The 22,143-nt window shown below is 45.0% G+C and overlaps 1 protein-coding gene across 1 annotated transcript in view; it reads left to right on the forward strand.

Moving 5' to 3' along the window:
• Positions 1-22,143, forward strand: part of Tgfbr3 (transforming growth factor beta receptor 3) — a 183,279-nt gene that overhangs the window by 108,895 nt on the left and 52,241 nt on the right. The window contains exon 4 of the mRNA XM_036201220.1: positions 1,061-1,198. Within this exon, the coding sequence (XP_036057113.1) occupies positions 1,061-1,198 (138 nt within the window). The remainder of the gene's footprint in view (positions 1-1,060; positions 1,199-22,143) is intronic.

Below are 22,143 nucleotides of genomic sequence, written 5' to 3' on the forward strand. Positions count from 1 at the left end.
CCCCAGGAAGCCTCTGTGGGCCTCCACAATGTACAAACTATTTGTAGAGTAACATGATTTGCAGCATCAAGAAATGGAGAATTAAAATATTCTACTGGCATTTAGAATGTGCTTACTATAAGCTAAGGCATGGGTTTTGAAAGCTTGGTGCTTTCTTTATACATAACTTGGGCACTCTAATAAACAAAACTGGTTCTTGGTTGTTCCTTGGAAAAAAGGCAGAGATGAAAGTGGGTGAGCAGCCACGAAGAAGATTCAAACAGTCAAGTTTTTATGCTGTGCTTGGTGGGTGTACAAACTCAGATGTGTGCAGGAGCCATCTGAGGCCAGAAGAGGGCACTGGATCCTCGGCATCGGCAGCTACAGGGGGTTGAGATCTGCCACTTAGGTGCTGAGAACCACACTCTGGTTCTCTGCCAGAGCAGTAAGTGCCGACTCCAGCACCTGTTTTCTTTTCCACGGAGGCTGTACATCATCATTGTTTATTCTGTCTGATCTCTGGGCTTCATGTCTTCGGAAATCCCCTTGGTGCTAGCAGCCAGAAGGAGGAAGGCAGCTCCCCTGGGTAGCCCCTCTCTTCCCCCTCAGCAGTTCCCTTTGGCAGAGCTCACCTGACTTTGTAGAAATTGGACGTCACCTGGGAGAGAAGAAAGTCCTTTCTGTGTGGGCCCAGGGGAAGAACTGGCCCCTAGAAGATTCTGTTCTGTGATTTCAGCTTAGTTTTCCGGGTTGGAGGATAAGGAATCCCCGAGGGAAGGTAATTGTTATTCCCGTGTCACTAGTTTGGGGCAAATGAAAGCGCGGTGTTTACTTTGTTCCATCCGTAGTAGGTGAGCCATGTTTTAGTTTAGATTAGTGGAACTGGCTATATGACACAGCCCCTAGGTAGTAAAACAGTGGCTGGGCATCAGTAGCTCTTAGCTCAACCTTGTATGGCATCAGATACATAGATTTGGAGCCATCTTATGGCACTCTTGGCAGTGAGTTGTGAAGTGTCTAGGTGATGTTGGTGCTGGGAAGTCAGCACTAAGCCTTTTCCTTGCTTTTTGTTGTCTCCTAGGTTACGCTGCATCTGAACCCCATTTCTGCAGTGCACATTCACCACAAGCCTGTTGTGTTCCTGCTCAACTCCCCACAGCCCCTGGTCTGGCATGTGAAGACAGAGAGACTGGCCACCAGTGTCCCAAGAGTTTTCTTGGTAAGTGTTCAACACCCTTTCCCAAGATGCTCCCAGTGCAAGGTCATAATGACTCCCAATTTTTGCAAGACATTTCGTTTCTTAAGGCAGTATTTTGCTATGTCACTGAGACGGGCTTCAGACACTCAGTCCTTCTGTCTGGGGATCCTGAGTGCTGGGGTTATAGTTGTGTGTAGCATGTCCAGTTTGCACAGCTTTTTGAAAAAACAATTCTTTTCATTAAAGTGATACCAAAGGGTGTTGCACTTTTATTTGTGCGTGGGGGGATATTTGGATGGCATAGGAAAGGGTTCACAAAAAGCAGATGTCACATGTGTTCTGTGGAGGCTGAGTCGGGTCTCGTTTGCATAGTGGTGCAGGACTCGATGTCATACTCTGTGTGGCCTGAGTCCTGGTGTCCCCTTCTGCCTTGTGGCATTAAGAGTACTATGGAAGCTGTAAATAGCCTCTGGTGTGTGGTCTCTGACCACAAAATAAATACACACAGGCCCATTTCTGCTTGTATATAACTCAGGCCTAATTTCTGATATGAGGAACTGTTTGTTGACAAAGTGACACAGTGAGCTCCAAGCATGAAGTCATTTGTATTTTATTTAAAAAAAAAAAAAAAAAGCTGGAGCCCAGCTCTTGCAGACTGGTCCAAATATTACCTACTATTTGTAAATCATGTCCTTTGGAGTCTGCCAGAACGTTCGACTTTGCTAGTTGTGGAGAAATAGATGGGTTGTTGGGATGAAATGTTTGGGGTGTGATATCATGTCTGATGAGCAGCCATGCTGCAGCTCGGGGTGATCTCTCACAGTCAATGTGGAGGCTTCATGCCGTCCTTAGTGCTGAGCCTCAGGCTCCTCAACTCTCACCTGTAAGCAGCGACCTCTCTTGCCCAATGCATCCACTTTGCCACTCTAGTCCAGCCTAGTTTCTTGTCACTTGCATTCGAAAGACATTTTTAACCACGTGAAGGTATCTGCTGAATCAAGTGAGGATCCATACAGAATAGGTGTATAATTACTTTGTTATTGTTATTCCCGTGTCACTAGTTTGGGGTAAATGAAAGCGCGGTGTTTACTTTGTTCCATCCGTAGTGGGCGAGCCATGTTTTAGTTTAGATTAGTGGGACTGGCTATATGACATAGCCCCTAGGTAGTAAAACAGTGGCTGGGCATCAGTAGCTCTTAGCTCAACCTTGTATGGCATCAGATACATGGATCTGTAGCCTGTGAAATAGGAGAGTGGGGTAGCTCTTATCTGTAGTAAAATGCTAATTATTCAATACATATGGAAGAAATGATGGAGTCAGAATATCGTTTTGCAACCATCATGGTGTAAGTTGATCAGACAAGAATTTTTAACAGATATTAGGTCCAATTACTGAAAGAGAAGAGATTTTTGACAGTATATTCAAATACTCGCAAAATACTTTTCCCACAAATTATTTATTAATTAGAGGAGAAAAATTGCAACTGCGGACACTGGGGGATCCTCGGGAGTGCTTTAAGGAAGTGATCAGAATTAATGACACCAGCATGGGGCACATAGACATTGTATGTCTGTAAATGAGAAAGAACAAAGCATCCCTCATGTCTTAGTCAGGGTTACTATTGCTGTGATGAAACACCATGACCAAAGCAACTTGAGGAGGAAAGGGATTATTTGGTTTACACTGCCACATCACTGTTCATCATCAAAGGAAGTCAGGACAGGAACTCAAACAGGACAGGAACATGGAGGCGGGAGCTGATGCACAGACCATGGAGGGGTGCTGTTTACTGGCTTGCTCCCCATAGCTTGCCCAGCCTACTTTCTTATAGCACCCAGGATCACTTGCCTAGGGATGGCGCCACCTATAATGGGCTGGGCCCTCCCCCATCAATCACTGGTCGAGAAAATGCCCTACAGCTGGATCTTATGGAACATTTTCTCAATTGTGGTTCCCTCCTTTTAGATAACTTTGACTGAGTCAAGTTGACCTGAAATTAGCCAGCACACCATATGCTGCAATACTGCCAGAAATGTGTGTAGCCTGGATCTAATAATGATGGAACACTGGACAGAACCGAACAGAGCAATATCCTATAGAACTAGCCAGTTCTCTAAAAAGTGAGTCTTACAGGGTTGGAGAAATGGCTCCGAGGTTCAGGACACTGGCTGCTATTCAATTCCCAGCACCACATAACTCCAGTTCTGGGGAACCTGATGTCTTCATCTGACCTCCGTGGGGACTAGACATGCATGTGGTGGGTGCATAGACATACATTCGGGTAAAACAATCATCACACATAAAATGAAATAAAACATTTTAAAAAACTTTTTTTAAAAAGTGAGTCACACAATCCCAGAAAAAAAATATACTGAATCTAGCCAATAATGTATGTCTATATGTAAACCACGGTACATATGGGACAGTATAACATCTAGAGAAGAGAGGGGGAAAGACTCCATATCAGGGGATGAGGAGGGACTGAATGCAGATAATGGATGGGAGTTACGAATGAGGATTTAAAGCTAATTGTTTTTCTAGTTCCAATGCTGCCGTGGAGTTTCTGTTTTTCGTAGTGTGCAGGTACATAAGCATAGACTTGATAGTGAAGGTGTAAGGTCCAATGTGGAGCTCCATGGCTTCAGAATCACCATTCAAACTGCAGAGAAGGTCTTTGAGATGTATAGACTTTGTGTCTGATCAATTTTGGTCTGTGAATTTTTTTTAGCTTTCAAGGCCTTTTCTTATAATAAAGTTTTATAAAATTTAAAAAATATTTTTAAGAAGTGAATCATGAAAAGCCAAGAAAGGCTAGAGACCATCCTAGGCTGAATAAAACAAACAAAAAAGAACCAGGTGATCTTGCTGCGTGGTAGGTCACAGATGGTAGGTGAAGTTAGAATTCAGTTCTTTGACTCAATACCAACCCTATTTCTTGCCTCTGGTAGCTGTACTGTGTGTGGTATAGGAGACTGCCCTTCTTGGGCTTAGTGGTAAGGGGTAAACAGTTTGTAAAAAGCCTATGCAGGCTGTGAGAAGCTGTGGTTCTAGTTAGAGAATATAGAGTCTTTTGTAGGATGCTTACCATTCTGCTGTAAATTTAAAGCAATTTCAAAATGAAGTAATTGACATCTCTAGCGTCTTATCTTTTTGTTTTGTTTTTTGGTTTTTTTCAAGACAGGGTTTCTCTGTGTAGTTTTGGTGCCTGTCCTGGATCTCACTTTGTAGACCAGGCTGGCCTCAAACTCACAGAGATCTTCCTGGCTCTGCCTCCCGAGTGCTGGGATTAAAGGTGTGCGCCACCACTGCCCAACTTCATCTTATCTTCTATCATCCATCCATCCATCTAGCTAGCTATCATTATCTATCATCTATCTATCTATACATCTATCTATCATTATCTATCTTCTTTCTGTCTGTCTGTCTGTCTGTCTGTCTGTCCGTCCGTCCGTCCGTCCGTCCATCCGTCCGTCCATCCATCCATCCATCCATCCATACATACATCCATACATACATACATATATATGGTGAAAGTTATTAAGAGGTTAATTTGTGCCCTGACATTACAAATGCCTAGTTTATTTTACGTTACCACGCACACCACAGGAAGCATGTGATGGTAAGAGAATGGCCTGTGGGAGTCCTCGCACTTGCTCCTTCCACCATGTGGTCCCAGGGATGGGCTCAGGTCGCAGGTGTGGTGGAAGATGCTGTTACTCATTGAGCTAGCTTACCAGACCTAACTGTGCCTTTTTGTGGAAACAAGAGCTCACTGTGTACATTTTGTAGACCAAGATGGTCTTGAACTCACAGGGATTTGATGTTCTCTGCCTCCTGAGTACTGACATTAAAGGCATGCACCACCACCATGCCTGGCAACTTTTTTTTTTAAAGACTTAAAAATTTTGCTATTTTGCATTTAAAGGACTAGAGCCATGATAATTAGTGGCTGTTGTTATTATTCTTTCTTTGATTTAGTACCCAGTGCCTTTCAGGAATTGCATCAAAGGCTTTTTATTTTATCTCATTTTTCCCCCACTATAGTCCCAGGGTAACTCCTTTCTATAGATGATTTAGAGGCTTAACAGTGGCCCAAATCACTAGGCTAATTTCTGGCAGGGCTCGGATTGAAACCTAAATTAGGACCCACTCTACAGCACATGTGCTGAATTTCTACCTTCATACTTAGTCACACCAGCCTTCTGTAAGTAAACTTATTTGTGATAGGCAGAAGGCTCTTATAAGGTCATATACACATTTGCTTTACATACTGTAGTGCTATAGAAACTACCTATGCATGGCTGATTAATTAAAAAAAAAAAACAACTCTAAGCTGAGGTTGGCGGCAGAGGCCTATAATCCCAGCTACTCTGGAGGCTGAGGCAGGAGGATGGCAAATACTGAGCTATTTAGTAAAGCCAAAGCTGGTTTTGTCTCAAACTTTGAAAAGTGAAAAGAGAGCCATTGGTTAGGTAGAGCATTTAATAGCAGGCAAAAGGCCATGTGTTCAATTCCCAGAACCAAAAGAAAAATTTTAATTCCAGTTCTTGCACTTAGCACCTTTCAGGTCCTTGGGAGTTTCTGGAAAAGCAGTTACCACCACGGTAGCCAGGATAACAGCAGATGATGTGGTGAGCAGAGGCTCTGCCTAGACAGCTGTGGTCCAGGCAGGGACTGAGAAGATCAGTCTCTGCAAACCTGACTCTTCCCAGCTGTAATCTGGGAACAATGACAGTCTTATACTGTAGCAGCAAACATTATCTCAATGTGAGGGGATTGCCTATAAAATGTTGAGTGTACCTGCCACTGCTCAGTTCACTAACATTTGCTGTTTCTGCTGTAATTATCAGAGCAAGGAGTACTTGGGAAAGGTGTTAGATGAACATTTGAAAGTTTAAAGTAACCGTTGGATGGCTCTGGATTTAAAGTTCCCATTTCTCTGGGCTGTGGGTTCCATGCACAGTGTGGCCACACACACTGCAGTTTGCTTACTGTTGTTGGATTCTGTGGTTGGCCACTCTGCAAGATTTAAAGGAAATTATCTTTGTTATTATTTATTTACTTTGTGAGCTGTAAGAACTCCATTTGACTATTAGTTGAAAGTACACTAATGAAGAAGATAATTTTAGTATACGACTTACAACATCACCCTTATTTAGAGTTAATTCCATGTAAGGACATTTCAGAGGGAGAGGCAGCTGTAGAAGTTACTGATTGAAATCCCTGGACACTGAAGCTCTGCTTCCTTTGGCCTTCTGTCTGCTAATTCTCCATGGCTCAGGTAGTCAGCAGACCTCTGTTGCTCAGCCAGATCAGGGCACCACCGGTGGTTTGAGATGGCTCACAAGCTGGGAAACCCCCTTCTCCCCAAGGCCTGTAATGAGTTAGGGTCCCTCCTCCATATCACAGTCTTTGTGATGATAGAAAACCAAGAGTTCAGTTTGTCTGAACATGAAGTGTTTCTCCAAGCACTTGAGTGTCCCAGAGGCTCCATAGAAGCTGAGGAAGCTGAGCCCTATGATTACTCAGTGGGCCAAGAACTGCCTTGGAGAGAGAGGATGGATCTCTTGACCCTCAGTCCAAGACACATGTGTTCTGATGCCCTTGTGACATGTAATGGTGAAGGGGTCGCATGACTGTCTCCAAGCCGTCTTTTCTGGTAGAATTATAATATTTTAGTGGTTATTAATTTTTCTTAGGCAGGATGATGAGGAAAGTTAGGGTCATGGCATCTACCTGCTAATTTAAATCAAGAAGTCATGGTTGTTTTAACTGCCTAAAGCTTGTGTAATTAGTTAGAAGGACTTGTGTCTCATTTGCTGATTTCTAAAATATAAAATATATTTATTTTTTTTTTTGTTATTATACTCTCTGATAGAGGCATCTGCCTTTTGTCAATTCCTTGTCCCTAATTCCACAGCACAAACAAGAAGTGTGTCAGGTGCAGGGGCGGCGATGCAGGGGGCGGGGGTGCAGGGGGTGCTGCTTAGTTTCCCTATCAATGAAGTTACTTTTCCAGTTGCTCTCATTACCTAGCAGCTAGGAATGGATGAAGTGTTTGAAGGCTCATGTCAAGTCACATACAGGCACATGCATGATGAAATTGTCATAGCCTTACAGTATCTTCTGGGTGGACCAGAGAATATTCAGTAGATCAGGGTTTTCCCTGGGTGAAATCAGAAAGAAAAATAATCCTGCCTCAGGGGTGGAGATGTAGCTTAGTGGTAGAGCATTTGCCTGGTGTGCACAAGCTCTAAGTTTAATCCCCAATACTCTGTGTAGCTGGGTGTGGTGATACGTGCTGTTGTCCCAGATAGAAGCAGGAGGACCAGAAGTTAAGGTCACCTGGGCTACATGAAACCCTGTCTCAAAAGTGCATGAGTGTGTGTGTGTGTGTGTGTGTGTGTGTGTGTGTGTGTGTGTGTGTGTGTGTGCATGCTATAATTTGAATAAACATTTCTTCAAGGACAAGACACAAATGACTAAAAAAGCATATAAGACACTGAATGTTACTGAATATTAGGGAAAAATCCACCAACCACAGCACTGACCACCTCCGTGATAAAACAGAGAGAAACCAGCAAGTGTTGTCAGGGTGTCGAGAAATTGAAAGATTCACACAATCCTGGTGGGAATGTAATGTAGCTCTTTATACAGTTGGTCTGAGGTCCCCACCCACAAATATCCAAGGTAAAGTTATTTGTAATAGCTTTAATAAGCATAGAGGCAACCCAGATGTCGACTGATAGTTATAAATAATGAAGCAGCTATACAGAGACTATTTTTGACTATAAAAAGAAAAGTGTCCAACCCATACCACCTCATAGATGGACCTTTAAAACATGCTCACTGACGCATAAGCCACATAAAGTCTGATTCTTTTTGCTTGGATAATCTATAGAGACTGGAAGTCACGGCCAGGGGCGTGTGGGAGAGGGGGTGTGGACTGGCAGTGGTGTGAGGTCCCTTGGAACAAAGTGTGCAGGAATCCTGTAGTGGTGAATATACCACACGTTTTGAGAATCTAGTAAAAGCACTGGATTAGCCAAGCAGTGGTGGCGCACGCCTTTAATCTCAGCACTGGGGAGCCAGCCTAGTGTAGTCTACAGAGCAAGTTCCAGGATGGCCAGGGCTACACAGAGAAACCCTGTCTTGAAATACACACACACACACACACACACACACACACACACACACACACAGAGAGAGAGAGAGAGAGAGAGAGAGAGAGAGAGAGAGAGAGAGAGAGAATATGAGAATATGAGAATATGAGAATATTCTGGTATATCGTTTAAAGTCCTTAGAAAACAACAACAGCAACAACAAACCTCCTGCAATATTCTTTGAAAGAATCAGTACAAGAGCTGGTGTGTATCTGTATGGTAGAGTGCAAGGCCCTGGGTTCCATTCCAAGCACAGCCAAACTGACAATGTAACCACAAAAATCAGTGTTCAGGATTCAGGCCGTGCAGGGAGCTGACCTTGAGCCTTGTGTATGCTAAGCACGGGCTCAATTGCTAAACTATACTCTCAGCTCCAAACTAGATTTCCTGAAACTCCAGGATCTTCATATTTTATTCCTTGCATCTGTGTGAGGTGGGGTTTTTGTTTGCTTGTTTTAATCTTGTAGGCCAACAAGGTGGCTCAGTGGGTTAAGGGCACTTGCTGTACAAGGCTCCTCACAGATTTTGAAACCCAGAACCTAAAAAAAAGAATAGCAAGAGCTAATTCAACAGAGTTGTCCTCTGCCCTCCATACATGTTCCCTGCCCCACCAATAACTGTTATTTGTTATTATATATAATTATTGTGCTACTATATTAAATATATATAAGTATTATATACATATCATTATAATTACTATCATTAGGGTCATTTAAAGCCTTGCTTTATACTCCAAACCTGAACTCTGTTTTCCCTTCAGTCTTAGAGTCTAACATAAGCAGAAATATTTAAGATGAGAGCCTAGTGACCTGGTGTGGTGGGTGCACACCTTCAATTCCAGCACTTGGGAGTTAGAAGCAAAAAAAATGCAGAGTTCAAGGGCAGCTTGCTACATAGTGAGGTCCTGTCTTTAAAAGTAAATACATTATGTCTATGTGTGTCTATGTGTGCATGTGTGTATACATATATACATACGTATGTATATATGTATACACATGTATACACGCAGTATTTGTACACACACACACACACACACACACACACACACACACACACACACACGAGAGAGAGAGACCCTAGTGATCAACTCTTAACACCATGAAATGTCTGGCCTAGAAGCCACATCTAGACTGTTTTAGACTTAGCTATTTTATATGCTGGTTATAGCGGGAATTGGGGAATATCTAAGATTAGGAACGTCTCTAGGAAGAAGCAGCTTCTTCCAGTGTTATACTCTCTTGGGATTATTGTTCTGTGATTTCTTTTTTCCCAGCCATTTATCATTAAAATCAGGAAAGAAAAATGTGGATATCTTTGGCAGCCAGACGGACAGTGGGAGGGTAGATGTTGGTCTCACAGTCCAGTGACCAGAGTTTGGCTTATAAAAATGCAGGCTTCCAGTTAAAGTTGAATTTCAGATAAAACACTAAATAATTTGCTTAAGTATGCCTGTGCAGTATTTTGGATATAATTATACTAACAAAATTTATCCATTCTTTATCTGAAAATTCAAGTTTAATTTGGTGTCCTATATTTTTTTTTTCTGGTAACCTGGGTTTTTTCATTTTAATCTCCTCAGCATAAGTACTAGTCTCGGTTCCCTGACTAACTAGTTAGTTATACATCACTGTACATGGTGGTGAACTACATAGGCCTCAGGTCCTGTATCTAAGATAAAGGATTATCTAAGCTGAGCTCCAGAGTTCCTCCTAGTTCTCAAGCCTGGCCTTTAATAATGCAGTCAGTAGATACTATGTCCTAGTTTAATTGGAAACAGGAACTAGCAATCCGAACCCTACCCTCCTCAGCAAATCCAAGTAAATATCAAGGCATGGCAGTTGGAATAAGTGAGGGAAAACGAACTTTATTCTTTGGCTTTGGATTAAAAACAAATCAAAACTTAATCCTAATGAAAAATGTAAATTAATACCAGGAACACACTGAATATTTTAAAAACAGCTCTGCATGTCCAAAGGGGGAAGGGTGGTTAAAAAAAAAAAAAAATCCCTGTTGCCAAAATCTGGTTTATTCTTTTTACTTAAACTGGAGGGGGTGGGGCGGCCAAGTATTTTGGGTCTCTGCCACCAAACCACAGGCCGGGTCTCTGGTCCACACTGCAGTTTGGATGCCTGACAAGACTCAGTGAAAACAAGTGCTATTTGTTTTCCTGTGCTTAGTATTTAACTGGAAATCAAAAGGCTAAATTTCCAACCAGTTGTTAAACAGCCTCAGATGTGAGCTCAGGGCTGTACGGAGAGGGACCGTGCACCTCCCACAGCGCATGCCCAGCTAGTACCTTTTCACAACGCCAAGAGATGTGTAGCTGAGGGTTGCCGTGTCCAGAAATGCCAGAGAATAACTCAGACAGCCAAGCTTACATGTGGAGGAGGGAACTTAAAAGTCAGCAACAACAACAACAACAACAAACTCTGCGTTCTATTGTATTGATTTAAAAATCTGGATTAAAAAAGAAACAAAAAACCAGCTTTCTGACATCCTTCTTTGGCAGCTCTGCTCCCATACTTGAGAACCCACAAAATTAGCATGCCTTCTGTGATGTTTTATGTATGAACTCCTCATTGACTCAGCATCCACTTTTCTGCCTGTGTGCTTGAGTTGAAGGCCCACGAAGAATTCAGTGAATGACAAGTGAATCACCTGCCCTCAGGGAGCTTTCTTATGGTCAGCAGAGCTAGCTAGGAAATTGGGAGTGGAGGTTCAGTATAAAAATATACCCCTTTTTAGGCCACAGAAATTGGAGAAAATGAGAATTGTCCTCTTGCCTATGCAGCTGAGGTAGCAGCCTCCAGGTGGCAGGCTTTAGGGAGTGGCAGACGGTTGAGGAGCTGTGAACAAACTCAGCTTTCCACACAGCCAGAGGTGTCACCCCTGTATGCTAAGGGGTCTGACTATACCATTTTGGCTTTCTCAGTGAGGTCTTTCCCCAAATAAATTCACTTTTGAAGGCAGATTAAATAAACGCTTCCAGATTGGTGGTGGTTCTTTTCAGTATCTCTGGTGGAGTGACTCATTGTGTCCTGAGGAGGTTCCAAGTGGTTGTGTACCATACATTTCTTGTCAAGAAGCTGCTTATCTGTTGGTTTTGTGGCTTGTCCCTAAGAGCCTTAATTATATAGGGCTTGATCCTTTCATGAGCTGGGGTCAGTCAACTACCATATTTCCTAGGAATGAGTTTCTGCCCCCTTTGTGGTAAGAGAGCTCTTCCTAAATGTCACTGTGGCATTTAGAACGTTGGAGAGAGTCCAGTTTCAGCCGGTAAACCTGGTCCAGAGAGTTTATAGAAGCCATCCCAGGGTTTATACTAACACGCTGGGCAAGGTGGTGAATGCCGCCAGTGGATGAGTAGCCTGGGGCCTCGGTTTGTCCTCTCGTACTTTTCTGAGGAAGACATCCTGTCCAGGAGGACGACTCACACCAGTGTGGACTTTTCCTGGCTCTGCTTGGTGTCTTGTGTCATGTCTGTGTGTAGGCACAGCCCCAGCCCTGTGAAGGCTTTGCTTTCCTTCAACAAATTGAGGTTAAATAAACTTGAGTACATTGAAGGGAAGACTGGTTTTTCCTTGTGTCATCCAAGGAAGTTCTTTAAAGCTTTGGAATAAAGCTAATCTGGTGATCTAATACACCTACCCTTCCCAAGCTGTGGGCAGTTGTTTCAAATGTTAATCTCTGGTACTGTGGGTAGTAGCATGGTGGACAACCTCCCGAGAGCTATTTGGTAAGAAAACTGAGTGTTATGTTAAGGGAAGTTGCAGAACGTTTTATTTTCATATAATGGGAGGAGGGAAAAAACCAAAAACAAGCAGACAAACAAAACAACCTGTCCCCCTGGAGGCTCTGGGATGCTGATGTGGAAGCCCACGGTGATGTTGTGGTGAGGTTCCTATAGCTGCTTGCCCAGGCCATCTCAGCGAGGGACTCAGAATGGCCTGTCTCCTTCCTGGGTACAGATTGTACAGATTGTTGGAGATTATAATGTGTTTTTGAATCTCAAATCCTTATCCTCTATCTGGCTTAGAAGTGACTCATTACATTTATGTGTGGGCAGGGTTTGTATTCTAAACCCTGCTTTTGCCATTGGTTCCCAACACTTGATTCTAGATGGCTTGGCGTCAGTGTTGCAGATACGAACTGCTGATATCCATGATGGGGAGTTACCATTATACCACTGGGATTGTGAGCCACAGTCAAAGCCAGAGGCTCATGCATCAGCCACCTCTGGCAAAAGCCCACAGTGATGATCGCCCATTTGATCTCCAGTCCCTTTATCTTCTTTATCCTTAAGAAAGTGTTCTGAGAATTCTAGAGTGCCAGGGGATGTAGGTCAGCATTGCTTGAACACAGATAGAAGAAATCCCTTTCTAGAAGGCCCGAGTTCTGCTCCAGTGAGGGACAAACCATGCCTGTGAACCTCAAGGTCAGTCACACAGCCTTTGTGACCTGTCTGGAGGGTATGCAATGAAAACTGACCAGTCTGCATCAGGCGCTGGATGATTCCACCTAGTTAAATATATGACTTTATTTGGTCTCTGTAACACGTCTGTGATGTAGGTGCCATACAATTCTTTATCTTACCGTATGATACAGGGGTTTTAAAGGTAATTTTCATGCAGTTATCATTTATCTTTATATTAAGATGGAATTAAGGCGAAGAGGTTAGCGTGTGTGGACAGACAGCTCCTGGACGGTGGTTATAACACATAAAGTGGCAAGAACATGACAAGTATTAGCAAAAATACTCTTTAGAAAAGTAGAGTGGGCCTTGTTACGGAAGCCCCACTGCCTGATGGGAAGACATAGCTATGACGTCGTCTGTAACTCCGGCATCTAGCATGGAACCACAAATGCCTATACCAAGATTGGGATTTCAGATCAGGTAAGTAAAAATCTCATTTAACAGTGTCTGTTGTAAGTGACTTCAAAACTGGGGTGTAGGCCTTGCAATATTCCACTTGGCCAGGGCTTTGGAAACTATCCCTTTGACCTCTTCCCCAAGTATACTTTTACTCTGGGCTCCTGGTTGGACTGTTTTTGGATCAGCTCCATAGGCTGCCTTGCTTAATTAGTACACGTATATCCATAGCACCTTTGGGATTATTTCATCATTGAGGTTAAATATGCTAGTTCAGCTTTCTTAGCTTTGGCAGAGGAGACCATCCTGGTTGTCTGCAGAGACTGTCAATTAAAACTAGAGAATGGGGAGTGGGCATACAAATGCAACTTGGAAGTTCCCAAAGGACACACACCAGTTGTGTCTGGCTTGTGGCCCCTTCTCTGCTGCTTCTCCCCAAGGAAATGTCCTTCAGGCCCTTTATTCCCTAACCATTCTTGGGTTTGGTTGCTCAGTGGGCCAGAATATACAGCTCCATTTCTCCTGGGGCTTGTATCAGCCATTCACAGAAACTATATTGGCCAAGGTTTCAGAGAAATAGACCCAGTGAGGGATATACACAAAGAGAGTTATTACAAGGAGTTGGCTTGCACCATCGTGGGGACAGGCAAGGAGAGTTGGAGATACAGAGAGAACTTTCTGGAAGGAAGCCAGCACCCATGAGCATGAGCTAAAGCCGACCCCCACAGCTGGAATGTCTTTTCCCTCAGGACAGCCCCCTTCTAGGCTCTTAAGGGCTTTCCACTTCCAGGACTAGGCCATCTTAATGACCTAGGACAGTCCCTTCCTTAAAGTCAATCCATTTTGGACTTTAGTCACCTCTACAATACACCTTCCGAACAGCATGCAGATGTGGGTGGTGAATAATGGGACCGTGTAGTGGATAGCCATCCCAGCATTGGCCTGGAAGTTCCAACCCCCATTGAGGCTTTGGTAATGGTCACGCCCACAAGGCAGGGCAGAGGAGGAAGCGGAAGACCAAGGATCGGGAAGAGGTCATGCTCTTGGTTCTGGGACCCTGGACGCTGGAGGTAGACCGAGCAGAGTTCTCCAGAGAACACGGCCGGACTGCACTATACCCTTGCCAGACCCTGTAACCTACCCCCTCATTTGTAAGTACCCCACAAAATAAACCTCCCTTTTAACTACGTGGAGCGGCCTTAATAATTTCACCAATAGGACCGTGGCTATATAGATCACCTTCAACTGTGGCAGCACCTGACAAGGGCGCTGAAGGAAGGCAGGATTGATTTTGGTTCAGTTTGCCCATCTATGTCAGGAAGGTATGGCGGCAGGAACGTGAGCCAGCAGGTCATGTGCAGGCACGCTCAGGAAGCAGAGAGAGGGATGCTGGCCCCCACGTGCTTTCTTCTTTGATTTGGTCCAGAGAACCCAGACCATGGATTGAGGATGATTCCTTTCCCCTCAGATAACCAGTCTAGAAAACCCCTCACAGACTTGCCCAGAGGGCCATCTCCTGGTGATTCTAGTTGAGCTGCCAACGTTAGCCATCACGTAGCAGAGCTAAGCTGACGTACAGAACGTGCCGTGGCGTCTGTCTTCACACCCACATGGCATCACCCGGTCTCCTTGCAGTCTCTGCCCATTGTGGGTTCCAGTCAACCATTTTCAAGTCACTGGGTACTTGGGGATTTGTGTTGACTCTAACTTGGTTTCCAGCCAATTTGTGTCTGAAACAGTCACTCCTGCCTCCCCTTCTCTTTCACTTTTCCTCAGGCAGCAGCGGAGGGAGAGTCAAAGAAACAGTACGGAAGGCGGGAAGAGTCAGAAAAGGGCAGTGGTGCCTTTCATAAAGCTTCCCGCTCGAGTCCCCTCTCTGCTCTCCTCAAAGTTTGCCCACCTTGGCAGATGGCTCAGATCTTTGCTGATCTGGAGGCAGATTCCCTCACCAGAAGGAGATGGCCTCTCTGGACACAGTCAGTGCCCACTGTCCTACACGGGGAGAGCATGGTTTGGGGAGCCCAGCAGCTTTGACGTGTGTGTGTGTGTGTGTGTGTGTGTGTGTGTGTGCGCGCGCGCGCGCGCACGCGCTTTGCTACACTGTGTGATCTGGCTCTTCAGTTGTCAAACCTAAGTCAGACTCCATGTAGACTTAGCAAGAATTCACATCAAGGCTGTGTGGTTGTTTCCTCCCAGTGTTCTGCTGATGTGGGGCCCAGAGTTGAAGGAGGTTTGACTCTACCCCACAGGTCTGCCCGTTTGCTGACTGACTGCTCCCTTGTGCTGGGATAGGGAGAGCTCTGGCTGGAAGGAGTCTCGGTTCTCCCGTCAGCCCTACTGCCTACCAGCTCTGTGGCTTGGGTAGGTCCTTCAGCTGCTTTGAGCCTTTATTTCCTGTGAAACAGAGAGATTACCAGCATGAACAAGGACCATTATAAAGGCCATTCTAAGATCTTGTCTGTTGTCTGGCTTTTGTAAAATTCAGTTAGTACCCTTGAACTTGGCTTGGCACATTAGATGTAAAATAAAAAAGTCCTCCATAATGAGAGGTTCCATAATGAGAGGTTCCTAGAAGCATATATGGAGGGCAGCCACAGCTTGAGGAGCATGGTAAATATCAGTAACAGAGTCAGCATCCAACAACAACTCCTCCATGTCCTCTGCCTTCACTAATGCCCCCCCAAACCCTTTAGGTGGCAAATATACTTTGAAATTATGCTCAAATAACTCTTAGTGTTGATTTTTATTTGTTTGTTACAGGATTTCACTATCAGCCCTAGCTGGCCTGGAACTCACTATGTAGATCAGGCTGGCCTCAAACTCATGGGGATCCACCTGAGTCTGCCTCCCGAGTGCTGGGATTAAAGACATGAGTCACCATGCCTGGCTAGTCCCTCCTAATATCCCGTGACAGTAGAAAGTGAGGAAGGGTGAACTCAGAAGCCTGGGAGGTTATGTTATAGGCTGAGGAGTATCTGGGCTAGCCTAGGGTTCTTAGCTGATTATTTTGGGTTGGGGCGAGAGGGTGCTGGGCTGGAGCCTGACCTTCAGACCTTGCGTGAGATCTTCTGCCTCTCCTTGTATCCATGCGTCCTCACGTCCACCTCCATTCTTGTGCTGATTCTGTGGGGGTTTGCACATCACTTTCACACTGGCTTATGTTCAGGTTTGGGCGTGCTGGTATCCAGAGCGGCATCAGCATTTTCTTCGTGCTGTGCACAAGCATGTGGAATATGAAGAGAACGGAGCCATCTCAATCCTCAACGTCTCGCATTTCAGGAAAAATTAAAACATCCCAAGATGGTCATGATGAATGTTTAGAGAAAAAATTAATAGTCAAGTATGTTCTAAGTCATTTTATTGGGGAAAAAAAAGTAATCTGGTTTAGGTTATAAAATATAAACACCCAAGAATTAATAAAAAAAAAAAAAAAGGTTACATGAATTTGCATTTCCTGAATGCATGATTGCAGCCGTTGTAGTCAAATGGCTTGAAAATGAAGCTTTGCAAGTTATGAATGTAGGTTCATGGGCATGGAAGTTATTATTTCTTCAGAGTAAACCCTTTCAAAACAGCATTGAACCATGACACATGTTCACAGAAAACATGTTTCAGATTGAATTTCACATCACGGGACTTCGAAGGAAATAGGCGAGTAGAGTCCTTCTGGGATTGGGTGGAACGAACGTGTGACTTTCTTCCTTCAGAACAAACGGTTCAGACCTCAGGGGAAGGAAATCTTTCAGAGTACTGAAGGAATTTATTTCTGCTGGACCTTGCACACAAAACACATCCCAGCATAATCTCCTTGATGCCTTTCTGTGTAGGCTCTGAGGCACCCTAGGGCCAGTTTGCAGGTCCTACTTAAGCACAGAGCTAGATTCGAGGGACGGAGTCTCCTTTTCCGTGTCTTCCCACCACCCCTGGAATGGAGCAAGCAGATTCCCGGCATGGCAGGAGTTTGTGAAATATCAGCGTTTTTCTGTGCTTTATCTGTTTCCCCGTAAAGAGCTGTGTTGACTCAGGGGCTCATGAAAAGGAAGTTGATGTGGGAGGGCAGAGGGGGCTAGAAGCTGATCAATACTGTACAAGTGTGGCATCTCTACCAAAGTCACGTAAACAGGCCAAGGTGGGTGTGTGAGTTTCAGCAGCCCCACGGTTGTAGAATCCAAATAGCAAGTACTCTCCAACTGGTAACCCCAGCTCCTGTGCATCACCAGGGTTGAGCTGTAGGGGGGTTCTTGGGGAGGTGGGGCAGGGGGTGTGCATGCATGTGATGACTCCTGGAATAGCTTTTCCTCAGCAGGCTTTTCTTTCTCTTTGTGGAGATGTGGTTTCTCTTACTTTGCAAGACTCACTACTTTTTAAATGTGCAAGAGGATGACTCCATCCATGGTGTGTCTGATCTCCCTCCCTTTTGGGGTTCCTTTTCTTCACCAACATAAGGGAGGAAACTCTTACATGATCACAGTTTCTGACCTCCACATGCCTACCATGGTAAGTACTCCCTCACACCCCACATATCCTCACGCACGCATCATGCACACTCATAAGAACAGGAAAACACTGTGGAGGCATGGGGAGGTAGATGTGATTTAATTCATTGCATTCACGTATGGAACTATTAAAGAATGTGTAATAAATAAAATCAGAACCAGGCCTGGTGATGTAACTCAATGGCAGAGCTCTAGTCTAGTCTACAAAAGTCCCTGGCTTCAGTCCCCAGCACCATGAAAACAAATTAGTAAATAATATTTGTGTCTCTGGCCTAGACCTTCCCCAGTTGTGTGTTGGAGTCATGGATGGTAAGAATTGTAATGCAGTTTCCAGGGTTCCTACTTCCCACCAGCCTGGAGTCTACATTTTGACTTGTTCCTGCTTGTCATACACTAGTCTGAGATCACACTTGGGGAGTCACTGGCTCATCGTGTCTTCTGTGTCCTAGACTAAGAGTCAGATGGGTGAACGTAGATGTGCTTTCCTTCCTTAGGGTCATAGTGAAAGAAGATGTGATAGAAATCAAGTGTTTTTAAGTATAAATAAATTAAAATGTAATTAATTCATGCAACATAATATTTAAACATGATAGAGAATAAAATTCACAAGATATTTTACTTTTTGTTAAAAAAAAAAAAAGACCTTCAAACTCTGGTATGGATCTTCTGTCTTCAACATGGGTCACTTTAGCAACATTTTGGATGCTTATTTATTGGTGATGTGGAGTCAGTAGTTACTCTGTTGCATACTATGTGAACCGGAGTAAAGATAGCCTTCCCACAGCCTCTGACAGTCACAATAGATTGTAACGTCTGCTCTCCTTTCTCTATTCCTCAATGTGACCTTCACATCTTTTTTAGCACAAAACTTATGTCAGGCACAGGAGCCAGCCAAATGAATTTCAAGATGCATTCTATCAGACACTTACTGCCTTATTTATGGACGTCACCCATCCCAAGAGCTTGGGATGTGCACAACATGGCTGAGCATTCCAGGCTCCAAAGGAAGAGATGTGATATGAACATAATGAATGAATATATCCTGTAGCATTTTAGAAAGTGATGGATACAATAGAAATAATATACAAAGAAAGACGGGGGACCCAGAGATCCAGAGTGGCAGGCTATTGGTTGTGTGGTAGGCTTAAGAGAGGCTGCATTCTGAGGGCAACATGCGAGTGGACTTGGAGTCGAGCGTGTGATATGGACCTGATGGTCACCTGTGGTCCACTGCGACTTGAATGTGAATCTGGGGTGCTCACCTGAGCGTATTGTTTGGGGGTGGGGTGGAGCCAAGGAATGGGAGGATGAGTACAAGACTTGAAGAGGCGTTGGGCAGTCGCAGCACTGCCCACTGCAAAGCCCCCCCCCACTGAAGACCGAACTGGCGTGGGGGAGGCTCAAGAGAAACTGTGCTGAACCCCTGGACCTCTGAGTCAGCCGAGATCAGTGGGAAAACGAAGAAGCTCGCTTCCAGGAAGATGCTGTAGAGCCTCACAAGGACTCGGCCTTTGCTCTGGCCTGTGAGCTCAACTTCAAGGCATGTGTGGGTCTGCTTAGGACTTGAAGAGTTAAAGCTCAAACACAGGTGTGGAAACAAGAGGGCTGGACGCCTCCTTTGGTTCTTTTTTTTTCGTGTACTTTTGGATGAGGTTATTGAATCTGATCCAGAAAAAATAACAAACTTGGCCCTTGTAGCCTCGTTGTAAGTTCTTGTAATAAAACTCCCAGCCTTGGCAGATAGAGTAATGCTCTGCTCTTAAAAAAAAAAAAGTCTGGTAGCATAACCAGCATTTAAAATACCAGTGCTGTGCGCAGTCCAAGCAGGAAAGAACGTTCTGGTGAGGAAAGGACTCAGGTGCACATTGGCTTCCCGGGATTTGTTAGACCATTAACTACTTGGTGATTGTCCCTTCAACAGACCCTTGCTAAGAGTCAAGGTCCTTAGAGCTCAGTGTTCCTCAGATTCCCACAGGAAGACATCTGTCATGTCAGGAGCTTGGATTTTAATTGGAAAGCAGGAGGAAGGTTCAGGGCACTGTGGGCGGAGACGCAACGCTGCTAAGTATGCTTTAATGATTGGTTTTTAGCTGGAATTATTAGGTGAGAAATCACATCATTAGCTTTAAAGCCTAGCTGAGAGTCACTTTCTGGGGAGGTGGGGGAAGCAAGAAGCTCTGGCAGCTGGAGTGAGGAAGAGTCCTCTCTCCCTGTCAGTAGCACAGAGAAATTTTCATCAGTCATTTTTAACCCTGCCTGAGCCATGCACTGTGCCGGGCAAAGGGACTCAGAACGGACACACGCTTCCTCCGCCTGACTGTTCTTTGTCAGGGGAAGGTGGTGGGTGTACCAGTACACAAGAGCTGCTATGTGAGAGAGGGGATGTCCAGGGGCATGCTGATGACAAGTGGGCAGCTAAGTCCTGAAGAGAGCGGGGGGCCTGGGGGGTTTCACAGAGAAGGGGTGGAAGGCAGGTGAGGAGGCACAGTGGGCCAGGCAGGGAAGAAGGATAAAGACCCAAGAGCAGGTAGTCTGTGGCAGTCATTGGCTCTCATGGTGAACCCTGGGCATGTGGGAAAGTGGTGTGAACCGGAGGGGAAGCAGAGACATGCCTCTCCCCAGCTATGTGCCACGGTGAGATGCTTCACTGTCCCGAATCATCACACATTCACATTTTAGGAAGGTTTCCCGGTGACTGTGGAATATGGGTGAAGGAATGGGATCAGATACTGTGTTGTTGTTTTTAATAAAAAGACCAGAAATGTGTCAGCAGCGTGACAGAGACCCTGAAGCAAGGTGGAGGATAGGCAACAGAGTAAACAGCCTTGGGAAGTTTCTGTTATTTTAACCAAATATAGACTTTCTTTTAAAACAACAACTTCACACTCACTTATTGTGGTGCATCAAGAAATATATGTTTAGCCTCTGCTCCTTGTGTCTGGCACACATCTCCTAAAATCCTCGGTGTCCCCAAAGTGATATCTTGCTTGTATTAACGTGATGACTGGTAACTGAGGGCTCCTAGATGGAGTCAAGTTAGGGGCTGGTTGCCAGGGGAACCATCTGCTGTATTAGAGGCTAGAACTTTCTCTGCCCCAGCTGAGGAAGGAAATAGAATTGGACCTCATCACCACTGACCAGAAATTTAGTTCAGTCCTGCCCATTCAAAGAAACCCTGAGTCTTGCCCCAGTACTGTGTTCAGAGTCTGTGATGGTAATGATTTGGCAACCATGGTGTCTGGGGAGGAGATGAAGAAGCTGAGGAGTGACTACATGATGAAAGTCCACTGGCATCTTCAACTGTTCGAAGGCTCATGTCACCAGAGAATGAGGAATGAATCCCCTGACCTGGTAGGCATGACTCAGACCAGCAAACAGGATCTTATTGGTAGAAAGAGAACTGCTGGAATTCACAGGTTGCCCTCTCACCTTCAGATACATATAATGCCATGTGCCTATACACGTGCACACACACACACACATACACCACATACATACACACACACCACACACACACCAACATACACCACACACACACCACATACATACACATACACACACACCACATACATACACACACACCACACACACACCACACACACACCACACACACACACATACACACACACAAACATACAACACACACACACATCATTTCGAAAGAAAACATACACATCATGGCAGCAAATGTGGGGATCTTCCAAGGGTTCGAACAGAAGCCCACGGCGACTGGGAGTTCCAAGCCTCGTACAATGGTCTTGCCCTGGTGCTGAAGGAGACTATTAGACTCTCTCTGGTCCCTTTCTCTGCTGAGGAAATTGTAATCATCACTGGTCCTGAGGCGGTGGGGGTCCCCCGTGAACAGCGTCTCCTGTACTCCATCATGGCGGAGGGCGTTCATGGGGGCTGGCAGAAGCGGTGGTTGAGGGGAGAGTGCTGACCCAGCACCTGGGAAAGCAGAAAATTTCCACGGACCTGCATCAGGGACGCCTCCCTACCCGGCAGCTTTGCTTGCTTATTGGAATGTGCCTGAGGAGTGGCGGTAACTCGGTAACTCCGTTTCCAAAGTCCTCAGCCCTGAGTTTGTGGACCTTGGGGCTGCCTGGAGAGAAGACTGCACTGAGGCGGGGTTGATGGTGTGTGGCAGGGAGGACAGGCCGACCAGCAAGAGCGACCCCTGCTTGGGCCTCACTGTCACGTGGTTCTCAATGACTTCAAGCTACATTCCATATCGCTGCTGACTTCCTCTCTTTACACTGTTCTTCTTGCCTTTGGAATGTACCACTATGGTGTATCTCTTCGTTTACTCTGGAAAAAAAAAAAAAAAAAAGGTTTGCTTTGCATAATGTATTTAAAACCTAGGTTAAATTCTGTGGCTGTAACATGAAAAATAACACGGCAACAAACATCCGAGGGATCCTTGCCATCTCTCCCAG

This window comes from Onychomys torridus, chromosome 10 (assembly GCF_903995425.1).
Source record: "Onychomys torridus chromosome 10, mOncTor1.1, whole genome shotgun sequence".
NCBI lineage: Eukaryota > Metazoa > Chordata > Mammalia > Rodentia > Cricetidae > Onychomys > Onychomys torridus.